The sequence below is a fragment of the Mauremys reevesii genome, linkage group 22 (genome assembly GCF_016161935.1).
Source record: "Mauremys reevesii isolate NIE-2019 linkage group 22, ASM1616193v1, whole genome shotgun sequence".
Lineage (NCBI taxonomy): Eukaryota > Metazoa > Chordata > Testudines > Geoemydidae > Mauremys > Mauremys reevesii.
Genome location: NC_052644.1, coordinates 5,609,174 through 5,621,350, shown reverse-complemented (window position 1 = coordinate 5,621,350; position 12,177 = coordinate 5,609,174). Strand labels below are relative to the sequence as shown.

The 12,177-nt window shown below is 62.5% G+C and overlaps 1 protein-coding gene across 8 annotated transcripts in view; it reads left to right on the top strand.

Annotated features, from left to right (window-relative positions):
• HIF3A (hypoxia inducible factor 3 subunit alpha) overlaps positions 1 to 12,177 on the top strand; it is a 23,254-nt gene extending 11,077 nt beyond the window's left edge. For 4 of the 8 annotated variants that reach the window (XM_039511045.1, XM_039511048.1, XM_039511049.1 and 1 more), the window contains exons 5-14: positions 395 to 504; positions 1,178 to 1,389; positions 2,171 to 2,277; positions 3,271 to 3,418; positions 4,033 to 4,193; positions 5,041 to 5,273; positions 5,824 to 5,901; positions 6,184 to 6,566; positions 6,908 to 7,019; positions 7,917 to 12,176. In XM_039511045.1, coding sequence (XP_039366979.1) covers positions 395 to 504; positions 1,178 to 1,389; positions 2,171 to 2,277; positions 3,271 to 3,418; positions 4,033 to 4,193; positions 5,041 to 5,273; positions 5,824 to 5,901; positions 6,184 to 6,566; positions 6,908 to 7,019; positions 7,917 to 8,366 — 1,994 coding nt within the window. In that variant the 3' untranslated portion in view covers positions 8,367 to 12,176. The other 4 variants (XM_039511047.1, XM_039511050.1, XM_039511043.1 and 1 more) reach the window with 4 other exon arrangements.

The following is a 12,177-nucleotide window of genomic DNA, read 5'->3' as shown; positions in this document are numbered from 1 at the left end:
GCCCCCCCCCCAGGGTGAGTGCTCCCCCAGACTCCCCTCCGCCTCCCTTCAGGATCCCCCCGCAGGGTGAGCGCCCCCCCCCAGCCCCCTGTGCAAGGTGAGTGTCCCCATGTCAGTGACCTGCCCCCAACCCCCCCACACTATCCCATACGCCCCTGTCCAATCAGCTCCCCCATCTTGGAGCCCCAGTCACCAAGACCTGACCTCTCACCCCCACTGTCACACGCAGCCCCTGTAACCGTCCCCACACTCACCCCACTCTTGTGACTACCCTCCCCCACCAGTCCCACAGCCTCCACTGCTCCTCCCTGCCCCCCAATCGCCCCCCCCCACCGGGGGACCAGCCGCCCCACCCGCCACCGCCTGATGCTGCCCTGCCCTCTCCCCGCCGCAGGCTTCTCTAAGAAGAAGGAGGTGAAGACCGAGCGCAGCTTCTCCTTGCGCATGAAGAGCACCCTGACCAGCAGGGGGCGCACCGTCAACCTCAAGTCGGCCACCTGGAAGGTGAGGGGAGCAGGGGGGAATGTCTGGAACCGGGAGGGGTCTAGAACAGCTGGGGGAGGGGAGAGATGGAACTGGGTTCTGGATCAGTCCAGGGCACCATGGAATTCTGCTCTAGAACAGTAGTGGAAGGGTTGCTATGGAAACAGTATTGGAGTGGCTGTGAAAACAGGGTTCTAGGGCAGTACCCGGGTGTTACGGAAATGGGGTTCTAGAACAGGGTTGGGCGGTCGGCATGGATATGTGGTTCTGGGACAGTGGTTGGTCACTATGGAAACAGAGTTCCAGAACAGTTGTAGGTAGGTCGCTGTAGAAACGGGGTTCTAGAGCCACGCTAGGGTGAGACGAGAATGGGGGCTGAGGAGGTTGGCATGGATACAGGCTTCTGGAACAGTGGGGGATGGGCCACCATGGAAACAGGGTTCTGGAACAGCTGCAGGTGGGTCGCCGTGGAAACGTTCTAGAAGAGAAACGGGGGTTGCTACCGCAACAGGGTTCTAGAGCAGCAGCGGAGGACTTGCTGGGGGATGGTGGTTTTGGAACAGTGGTGGGCGGGTTCCCATGGAGACGGGATTCTAGACCCCACCAGCGTGGAGTCCCAAGGCGGAGCCTTGTGAGAGTTGGGGGTGGAGTCTGGCGCAAGAGGGCTCTGATTGGCCCGCCCCTCCCCCCCCAGGTGCTGCATTGCGCCGGCCACATGCGGTCCTACACGCCGGCGCGGGAGGGCCTGGAGGAGGCGGAGGGGGGGTATGCGGAGCCCCCCCTGCGCTGCCTGGTGCTGATCTGCGAGGCCATCCCCCACCCCGCCAACATCGAGACCCCACTGGACAGCAGCACCTTCCTCAGCCAGCACAGCATGGACATGAAATTCACCTACTGCGACGAGAGGTGAGGGGGCGTGGCCACTGGGGGCCCCGCCCTCACACTGCCCTCCCCCGCCCCACGAGGGACCCGGCTCTCCTGCTGTCCCATCCCATCCTTGTCCCCCAGGAGAGACCCTGCCCCCATCCGTGCCTCACAGGGGTCCCCGTCCCCATGAGGGGCCCCTCCCTCCCCCCATGATTTCCCCTCCCCCGCCCCCATGCAGAACCTTTTTCCCCTCCCCATCCCCACTGCTTCCCCTGCCCACCTCTATGAGGGCTCAGCCCTGCCCCCAGGGACCCTTCCCTTTCCCCACCTTGACCCCACAAGGGACTCCTGACTCACCTCCACAAGGGCAGAACTCCACCCCTGGGAGCCCCTGATCTACTCCCACTGCTTCCCCCTCCCCAACCTTGCTCTCCTGGGGGAGGGTTTTTTTTCCCTGGGGTCCCCTCTCTTTACCCCATGCTGCTCTTTGGCCCTCCCAAGGGTCCCCTCTGCTCCTGTCTGTCCGTCCTCTCCCCCACAGGGCCCCCTCCTTTCTGCCCCTCGCAGCCCCCCACTCCAAGTCCCCCCTCCCCCAGCATGCTGATGCTGCAATGGCTCTGGGGGTGATGGCTGTTCCAGGATACTGGGGCACCACCCCTGTGCTGGGGGAACCCCTGGCCTGATGTTGTGGGTGGGAGATTATTCAGCGCTACGTGGGATCCAGCCGGGGTGGTGGGAGGGGGTTGATACGGGAGTGGGGGAGGGGTGTCTCACTGACTGGACTCCCCCCCACCCCCACCCCCCCCGGTCTCCCGGGCAGGATCGCGGAGGTGGCAGGGTACACGCCTGACGAGCTGCTGGGCTGCTCCATCTACGAGTACATCCACGCCCTGGACTCCGACGCCGTCAGCAAGAGCGTCCACACCCGTAAGTGACTCCCAGCCTCCCCCTCCCCATCCTCGGCTGCCCCTGCAATGGAAGAGAGAGCCCCTGATCCCCCTGCTTGAAAAGTCCCCCTCCCCCGCTGCAGCTAAGGAGAATCCCCATTAGCTGCGAGCAGTACTGGGGCTATGACACATGGCTGAGCAGTTCCCATTGCATCCAGCAGGGGGTGAAAGCGCACCTCCTAGCCAGTGCATTATATGGGAGAAGGTGTGCCAGATCCAACCAGTGGCCCTCTAGCTTGGGGCACACCCCCCTCAGTCAGACCACGGCCCATCCAGCCTGGTATCTCCCGCCCAGTCAGTGCAAGAGCTTCCTTCCCTACAGCTCCCCATCTCTCGCCATCCATTTGACCATGCCGTCTCTCTCAGTCCGTCTGTCCTTCCTCCCTCTCTCTCTCTCTCTGTTTGTCCTGTCCCATCTCTTTCTCTCCCGCCCGTACTGTCCCTGTCTCTCCTGTCCCATCCTGTCTCTCCGGTCCCATCCTCTCCCGTCTCTCCTGTCCCTCCCGTCTAGGGTGACCAGACGTCCCGATAAAATTGAGACTGTCCCGATTTTTGAGGAGTTTGTCCCGCGTCCCAACCAGAGTACGGTCGCGACGCCATTTGTCCCAATATTTTGTTTCCTGGTCTTCGGCGGCAGTTCGGCAGAGAGTCCTTCAGTCGCGGACGGTCTTCGGTGGTATTTCGGCGGCGGGGGCTTCTGTCTTTGGCGGCCAGGTTTATTACCCGCCGCCGAAATACTGCGGAAGACTGTCTGTGACTGAAGGGCTCTCCGCCGAACTCCTGGACGGGTGAGTGTCAAATATTTTCCCCTTAACATCTGGTCACCCTACTCCCGTCCCGTCCTGTCCTGTGATCTCTCTTGTCCCATCCCGTCTCGTCCCATTTCTCTCTGTCCCGTCCCCTCCCCTCCCGTCTCTCTCTCTGTCCAGTCTCTCCCCGTGGGCGGCTCTGACCCCTCCGCTCCTCCCCGCAGTGCTGAGCAAAGGGCAGGTGGTGACGGGCCAGTACCGTTTCCTGGCCAAGAGCGGGGGCTACCTGTGGGCTCAGACCCAGGCCACCGTTATCTCCAACAGCAAGAACTCCCAGCCTGAGAGCGTCGTCTGCGTCCACTTCGTCCTCAGGTGGGAGGGGCCGGGATGTCGGGGAGGGGGAGGGGCCCGGGCCCGTCGGGTGGGGTCGTGTCCCGGGGCCCCCCAGAGACGTGCAGCAGCTCCGAGGAGAGCGGGGTCATGGCCCACCCGGCATCAGGCCACTTTTGCTCTGTGTGGCCCCTGCTGGCTTGGCCCAGGGTTGGTGGGGAGGGGCTGACCCCAGGGACCAGCTGGGCTCAGCTCAGTGGGTGGGTGGAAGCTCAGCTGGGGAGGGTGATGCAGGAACCAGCTCGGGGTGGGGGGGGGGTGCTCGGCTTGGCTGGGATAGGGGTGACACTGGGCCCTGCTCCGTCCGTATCCCCTGGTTGTGCTGGCAGGAGCTGAGCTGTAACAAACCTGCTTCCTGGCCATCCTGTGGCTGGTGCTTTGTGGCCACTCGGCCTCCCCTAGACAGAACCCAGATTGCCTTACACCAGCAGAGCTGAAGGAGAATCCCCATCAGCTGCTGGCAGTATAGGGGCTATGACACGCAGCGGCACGCCCCCGACTGTGTCCTGCAGCACTGGAACTGGTGTGAGCTGCTGGACCCTGACACCTTTGTCTTCCCCTCCTCACTTCTGCCCCCGACCCCGTTTCCTTTGCAGCCAGGTGGAGGAGACGGGCGTGGTTCTGTCGCTGGAGCAGACCGAACGCCAGGGTGAGGGGCGGCGCCTGCCACCGGAGCCTGACCCTGCCCGCCAGGCCAACGGGAGCTCTGAGGAACTGGAGCCAGACACCGGGGAGACCATACTCAACCTCAGCTTCGGTACGGAGCATGGGGAACGGGGACCAGTGTGGCTCCAGTTAGTTCCTGAGGGGAGTGGGGTATGGGGTGGGTGTGCTGGGTCTCTGGGATGCCGGGGGAGTGAGCCATGTGGAGTGGTGGGGGTGGGGTATGGGGTTGGGGTTGGTCGGGTGTCAGTGGGGTTTCTGGCAGAAGAGAGGGTGCAGGGCTAGGTGCTGGGGGGAGTGGGGAGCGGGACATTGGAAGTGGGGGCGGGTGGCAGAGGTGGGGCATGAGGCAGGGCGTTGGGGGTTAGTGAGGGCAAGGCAGCAGAGGTGGGCAGGGGGGCAGCAGTGGGGTAGGGGGCTGGGTGTCGGGATTTAGTGGGGTGGGGCAGAGTGTCACGGGGCGGTGGGGTGCGAGGTGAGGGTCCGGTAAGGAGCCTGCTGTGGAGCATTGGTGTAAGGTGTTTAGGGGTCTCTGGGTGCTGGGGCAGGGTGGAGGAGGCTGGGGGGCCTGAGGGCCGGAGGAGGTGGGGCGTGGGGCGGTGTGACAGAGGTGGGGGTGCAGGGGGGTCTGGGTGCTGGGGGGGGGGGGTGGAGGGGGCTGGGGGGCATGAGGGCCGGCAGAGGTGGGGCATGGGGCAGAGTGGCAGGGGCAGTGAGGGCGGGGTGACAGAGGTGGGGCACGGTACGAGGTGCTTAGGGGTCTCTGGGTGCTGGGGCAGGGTGGAGGAGGCCAGGGGGCGCGGGGCAGGGTGTCTGTGGCGGTGAGGGCGGGGTGACAGAGGTGGCGTGGGGTGTTTGGGGGAGGCCGGGCCGGGGGCCGGGAGGGGCACCGCTCAGAGAGCAGGGGGCCGGTCGCCCCAGTGACCCTGCGCTCCCCCCAGAGCGGCACGGCCCCCGGCTCCTGGCCTTCCTGCGCCCGGCCCACGTGAGCGAGGTGGAGCTGCAGCGCGACCCGCGCCGGTTCTGCAGCCCCGACCTGCAGCGGCTGCTGGGACCCATCTTCGACCCACCCGGAGGCCGCGCCAACAGGGAGGGGGCCCCGCGGGCACGGTCCTCCCCCCGCCCCCTCGAGGCCGGCGGGCCGCCCCAGGACTCTGCCAAGAGCGCCGCCCCGGTAAGGAGCCTGCTGTGGGGCAACAAGGGGGCTGGGCTAGTGTGTGTGTGGGGGGGCTCACGAATGGCGGGAGGGGCTGCATCACATCACGGGGACAGAGGATGTGTCTGAGGCTAGTGAGAGGGAATGGGGGGCAGTGGCTGTGCTTCTAGGGGGCAGCAGGGGTGATGGGAGTGGGGGTTTCAGGAATGGGGGGCGACGGGAACAGCGAGGGGCAAAGGGGGCAGTAGGGGGACTGTGTCAGTGGGGGACTAGGAGGGGAAGTGGGGAGGAGGGATGGGGGGCAGGGAGCTGTGTCCACGGGGGCTGCAGGGGGTCTGTCGGGAGTGGAGTGGGGGTGGGGCTGCATCACTGGGGTGCAGTGGGCTGTGTCCATAGGGGGAGGGGCTGAGAGGGCTGCAGGAAAGGGGGCAGAGGCCAGAATGGGGGTGGGGGCTGTGTTGGTGGGGGAGTGCAGGATGGGGACCGGGGTTGCACTATCAGGGGCCAGGGTGCTGTGAAGAGGGGGCTCCCCGCTGGCCCTCCAGCCATGTTCCCATTCTCCCCCCAGGCCGAGCTGCTCTTTGACATGGAGAACGTGCAGAAGCTCTTCGCCTCCACCCAGGAGGCCGTGGAGACGGCGCTGCAGGTACTGGGTGTGGGGGGGAGCCAGTGACCCCTATTGCCGAGGTCTTTGTTCCCCTGGGGCTCCCAGCCCCTGCTCCCGCACCCCTCAGGCAGACAGTTCCCCAACTGGACACAGCCAGGGAGTCGCCTCTGAGAGTCAAACCCAGTTACTGACTCCTGGATCCACGCGTGATCCCACCCCGGTCCTTATATAAGCAGCCCCTGTGCCTTGCCCCAGAGGTGGCTGCATCTTGGTGCTGGGCGAGGGGTCCCTGCTGCTGCTAATACCGCACTCCCCCTGCAGGATTACGAAGCGCTCGACCTGGAGATGCTGGCTCCGTACATCTCGATGGACGACGATTTCCAGCTCAGTAGCACCGACCAGCCCCCCTGGCTGGCCGAGAAGCGGGGTGATCCTGCCGCGGCCAGGGGAACAGGCCCCCCGCCGCCATCTGCCTCGCCCCCACCGCGTCCTCGCTCCAGCAGCTTCCATGGGGTGTCTGCCCGTGAACCCGACCTGCCCGGCCTGCCCCGCTGGGGCAGCGAGACCAGCCTGAGCCAGCCCCGGTCCCTCCAGCCCCCAGAGGAGGAGCCCATGGAGCTGGAAGGGCCTGGGTCACCACCAACAGCGCCCCCAGGAGGCAACCGCAGGGATCACGCTGCCTCACACCTGGGGGCTAGGAAGAGGTGAGAGGGTGGGGCAAAGGGGATAGGGTGGGGCAGGAACCACAGGGGCCATGAACCTGGTATCCCCCCATCTCTGCCACCCCAGATCAGACCCATGTGCCCATGTGGCCTGGCACCCCCCCCAATCCAAATTTTAACTAGTAAATTCCTGCAGCAGGTAGTCCCACAGGTAAATGCTTTGCTTCCGTTTGATCCCTGTGAGGTTTGTCTGCCTTGTAGCTGCCCTGGCCTGGGTCCCCCTTGCTCCTGTGCCAGGAGTGAGGTGGGCAGGGAGCACCTGTCTGGCCAGCTCAGTGCCAGCCAGCTCCTTTATGTGCCCCGCTTCTCCCCCCACCCTCCAGGGCCTTGGAGCTGAACCTGGAGGAGGAAGGGGCCGACTTCCTGGAGGCAGCGCCCCTGAAGCGCGCCCATGGCTCCGAACCTGACGGCTTCCTGCTGCCCTCCCTCAACCTGGTACCACCGACGACTGGTCTGAGAGATTCAGGGACATGGGGCAGAGTGGGTGGGGGGCAGGCCAGGGGTATCAGGGAAAGGGTGGGGGAAGGGGTCAGGTTGGGGGGCTTGGGAAGGGGGCCATGTGGGGGAATGGGAAGGAGGGGGTAGATTGGGGTTAGGCTGGGTGGGGGCCGCCTGAGGGACGGGGAGGGAACTGGATGGGGGGCAGCCTATGGGAATTGGGGAGATGGGGCTGGGTGATCTCCCCCCCCCATCCTCTCAGCTGCACTACTCTTTCCCAGGGTTTCCTGCTGAGTGTGGAGGAGGGGCTGGACGCCGGGGTTCCCCGGGGTGGCATGGTGCTAGGGCGGAAGCTGCTGGCCCTGGAGGAACCAATGGGTGAGTGCTGCACGGCGTGGGGGTGGGGCTCAGTCTGAGTCACGGTGGGGGAGGCTGGGGCATCCCTGGGGGGCAGGGCAGTGGATCCGACCACCCACAGCCCATCTTGTCCCCCCAGGAGGCACCTCGCTGCAGATTCTGCCCCACCGGGGAGCCACTCCTGCCCCAATGTGGGCGGGGAGGGACCTGCTGCCCTAGGTAAGGTCGCAGCAGACACTGCTCTCAGCGGGGACTGGCCTGGCCCCCTGCCTCTGGGGCTACGGGAGAATCAGCCGTAACAGTAGAGGGCATACACAGGCAAGCAATTCTGGCTGCATCCAGCAGAGGGCAGCAGCACACTTACTGGCTCGCTCCTTGCACTCCTTGGCTGGCATGCTTTGTTTTGCCTGCCTTGTTAACCAGCGGAACTCCCTGCCACATGAGATTAATTCCCCCCTCCTTTTTTTTTTTCCCCCGTCCTCTCCTAACCACCCCCCATCCCGTTATCTTTCACACCCTGCACCCCGCCCCCTCCAGCCCTACTGGGTGACATGCTGCCCTTCGTGGTGGATGGTCCAGCGCTCTCCCAGCTGGCCCTGTACGACGGTGAGGATGAGGCCTTGGAGCAGAGTGGTGGGCACTTCCAGCCAGGCGAGGAGCTCCTGGGGGAGCTGGACCAGGCCACCTGATGGGTCGGGCTCCCGCCCAACGCTCCCACTCCGCAGATGGGACAAACGGAACCAAACCCGACCCCAGTCCGTTCCAGGGGGAGGCACCTGCCTCTCTCCGCCATCCCCCCACCAGCAACACTCACCTGCTCGCCTTCGCCTGTGGGGCTCAGAGAATGCTACCTACCTCAGCCCTGCCCCCCCCAACCGGGCATTCTGTTCCTTAGGCCTCCCTCCCCCCCGAAATACTGGGGTGCGTCAGGGAGGGGAGCTCACCAGCCCTGCCCTGGGGTGTGAGGAGGGGCGAATCTCCCTTTAATGCTGGCCGCCCCTTAATGGTGCTGGGGGAAATCTGCCCCCTAGGGGTGACACTGGGAATTGCAATAGAAGCCAACCAAATGGGGGAGGGGGCAGTCCCCCCCCTTCCCCCGTGCTCTGGAGCCATGTCTGGATCAGGGAGCCAGGCTGTCAGGCTGGCTGGATCTTGGCCCCAATTGGGGCAGATCCCAATAGCCGGGGGATGTTGACGGGGCTGGTGATGGGGTACGGACAGTCCCCCTCGTCCTTCCTGCTCAGGGAAGGGTTCAGGGTGGGGTCCCTTCCCCCAGTGCGGTCGGGGGGAGTCGGGATTGGTTCTCCCTATGTTCCGCTCACCTCACCGGACCCCCCATCTTTCCCTGCCCTATCTGGGACCACCCTGGGGGGGTTGGGGCTGCTCATACTCCCCCTCCCCCCCTCCTCAGTCCTTACCCAGAATCCTCCTGGTGCCTCTTGCCGCATTTACCTCAGCAATGCCGTCTCCTCTTGCCCCCTGTGGGGGGAGGGAGCACAATGGGGGGCCCAAGGGACGACACCCCATCAATCGCCAACTGGCAGCTGTTTTCCCCCTGGCAGAATTTGGCCCTAGAACCCCAAATCTCTCCCTTTTTTTTTTTAGTGGCCAAAACGGTGGCTTTAGTAGCCGCAGTGCAAATGCTGCAGAGGCCAATTAAGCAGGGACCCCCTCCCCCCCCACCCCTCCCCGGTCTTTCGGCCACTTGGGATTGTGTTTCCAAACCAGTTGCCCCGTCTGAGCCTCATGGCTCTGAATGGTCGTTTTCCAGCTGGCGGCTCCCACAGTCTGTAGCCACAGCCCCCTCGCTCTGCCTAAGAGGGGACCCCATTTTCCGGGAGCGGTCCTGGAATGGGGGTGATCCATCCTGCACCGGGTGTGTTCCTTTGGCTTTCCAGGATGTTCTGGCAAAGGGGGGGCAGAGAATTCTCTTTTCAAAAGGGTTATTTTTAGCTTTTGTTTCTGGTTGATCTGGGAGCAAGGGACTCTCCAGCCGCCTTCTAGCGTCCGAGTCCAGCCTCGGGTCCAATTCTGCTCATGCTGACGCCGGAAGGGGGAGCAGCGCCAGCCGAGTGTCCCCACCCTGCGGATACCACACGCCCCGGAGCGGTGCCAGCTCCCCGTCCCCCTGCACCGCACGCTGCCAGCTCACGATGGCTTGTGCTCAGCATGAGCAGGGTGGGTGATGGCGAACTGGGCGTGACGGGGCGAGGGGCTGCAGGATCGGGACAGAATCGGGGCTGCAAAGTTGACTACGTTGAGAGATGAGGGATGTAGGCAGGGGAAATTATCTTGTTCTGATCCCGGTGAAATCCCACAGCAGGGTTTCAAAACCTGCTCTGGACCCGCTTCCCACTGCGTTTCTTTCCTTCCCCTACCCCCACCTTTCCTTCCACTCAGCCGGGGCAAGACCTGACTCCCCTGCCCGCTTTGAACAATTTTTTTCAGTCACAATGGGATGTTTTCCTAAAAGCTCTGCTCTCGTTCAAACAGGGCCGAATCAATCAGACTAGAACAGTGGTTTTCAGCCTGTGGTCCGCATGCCCCTGGGGGTCCGCAGCCTGGTTCCCAGAGGGGTCTGCATCTCCATTTGAAATGTTTTAAGAGTCTGTCACAGGTTGGAAACCACGGGCCCGGCTGATCGCAGCAGCCCCGTCCGGCCTTACGAATATGTCAGGTTGGGTTTTTACTGGTAGCGTTCTACTAGTCCAATCTTGAATGTGGATGCAATTACACTTGGATTAAGTTAAACTCGTGAAGCATATTCCCCTTCCTATACAGGGTAAGCCCTGGGGGGCGTTGTACTGCATTAATTACCCTGGTGCAGTTAAGGCAGAGTAATTATTGTGTGACATAAACCTCTGTTTTCCCACCTAATCAGTTCCACTTCTGCAGCCCTTGGGTTGCCGGGGGGTGGAAATTGAACTAAACCGATATTTAAAATCCGTTTTCACTGATCCCCTTTTCAAAGCCACTTAGCTGGAAAGTTTCACCATGATTAGAATTCTTTGAACAAAAGTTGGGGGGAATTAAAGTTGTGGGGTTTTTTTTGTTTTTTTTTTCCTTTACCAAACCGAGATGTGGGGACTTGCTTCAGTGGAAAATCTCTTGTTTGGTATTAAATTGGATTTACAGGAATGGTGGCAGCGGTGGGACAGGGGACGATGCTTCCACCCTGGTTCCTTGTGCCACCGCTTGCGCTAGTGCAGAGCCTACGCTCCCAGCTAGGCTCGCTGGGCACCAGGGTTGATGGTTGCACAAGGCGCGATTCAAGCCCTGTTTTTTTTCCTTAATGGCAGTGGGTTTTGTTTTTTCTTTCCCCCCAGATGTTCCCTTTAAGCAATGATGGACATGCCTCCTCTACCTCCTCCTTTCTACCGTATTTCCCGGCGGGGCCTGCCCCTCCGGCGTTATCTTTCCCAGTGCCAGTTGCCGGGAAGTAGGGTTGCCAATTTTGATTGGACGTGTTCCTGGAGGTTTGATCATTTGACATAATCTTTAATTAAAGATTCATCTTGAATTCCTGGAGCCCCCAGGACAATCAAGAATGGTTGGCAACCCTATCGGGAAGCAGGGTGGGGGAGGGGAAAGAGGGGGCTGAGCCGAGCCCCGCGTGGGGTGCCATGTTTCAATACCGACTGTTAATAACACACCCACCCACACACGCGCACAATCTGTAAACGGGCTCCGCCCACCCAGGCAGCTGTTCAGAGCCGCACATGGCCACACGCACAGACCGACGGCCTTCTCCGAGCCTGGAGGAGGACGTGCCCAGGGCTGAGGGGTGGGCAGGGCCGTGTGCCCCTTTCTCCGGCCGCGGCCCTGCCCCGCCCTCCCGCCACCGGCCTTTTTGGGTTTGTTTCGTTGATTTCATTTTCCGAGACTGTGGTGCTCTTTTTTCTTCTTCTCGTCGTTTTGTTATTATTGTAGGGTTAGCGTTTTCCTTGTTGTCGGGTTGTTACGCGCACACGCCCCTCCCCTCCCCCAAAGCCTGGTGCCCCCCCCAGCCAGCCCCACCGTTGGGGGTGTCTGATGTCCCCTTCCCACCCACCTCTCTTCTGATTGCTCCCCCATAGCAACCTGCCTGATATATGGCAATGGGGATCCAAGTTAGCCCCCCATATCCCTGGGGTCTTTACCCTACCCCATGGCAGCTAGTCCACACTGGGGCAACCCTCTTTCAGGAGCACCCCGTTTTTAATTAGGGGGGATTAGAAATACTGTGACTTGGGTCCCCTCTTTCCCTCCTGTAAGGGGGGGGGAATCTGGGGGAGATGGTGGAGCAGGGGGATACCCCAGTAGAACTTGAACCCCCCTGCATTGTTTTTGCATTAGAGCTGAGCAATTTCTTCGGCGGGGGAAGAGCTCTTGGCCTTGTGTATCTTGGCTCCTCGCAGCCCCACCCCAACCTTTGTCTCCCCCCTCTGAGCCAGGAAGCCCAGGGTTTAACACCCTGGAGTTGGGGCAAGGTCGGATTCGGATCTTGCTGACCCCCTGGGAATCAGGAGCGACCCCACTGAAGTCTATGGGTGTTAATCAGGAGTGACTCCAGTGGGATGCTGGAAGATCAGGATCGGGTCCCCCAGAGGAGGGATTTTTGGTGAAGGAGGTGAGGGGGGGCAGCCCCGTGGGGGTGGGGATTGGTGCCAGGCTTTGGGGGGGGTGTATTTTTTTTCTATCGTCTCCTCTTCCCCGTGTGCGGCCGGTTTCTTTTGGGGCCGGACTCTCCTCCGGCGCCCTCTGGACCTATCACTGTTGTGAGACATAAACACCTCTGGTAACAAACCTCGGCTTGCCT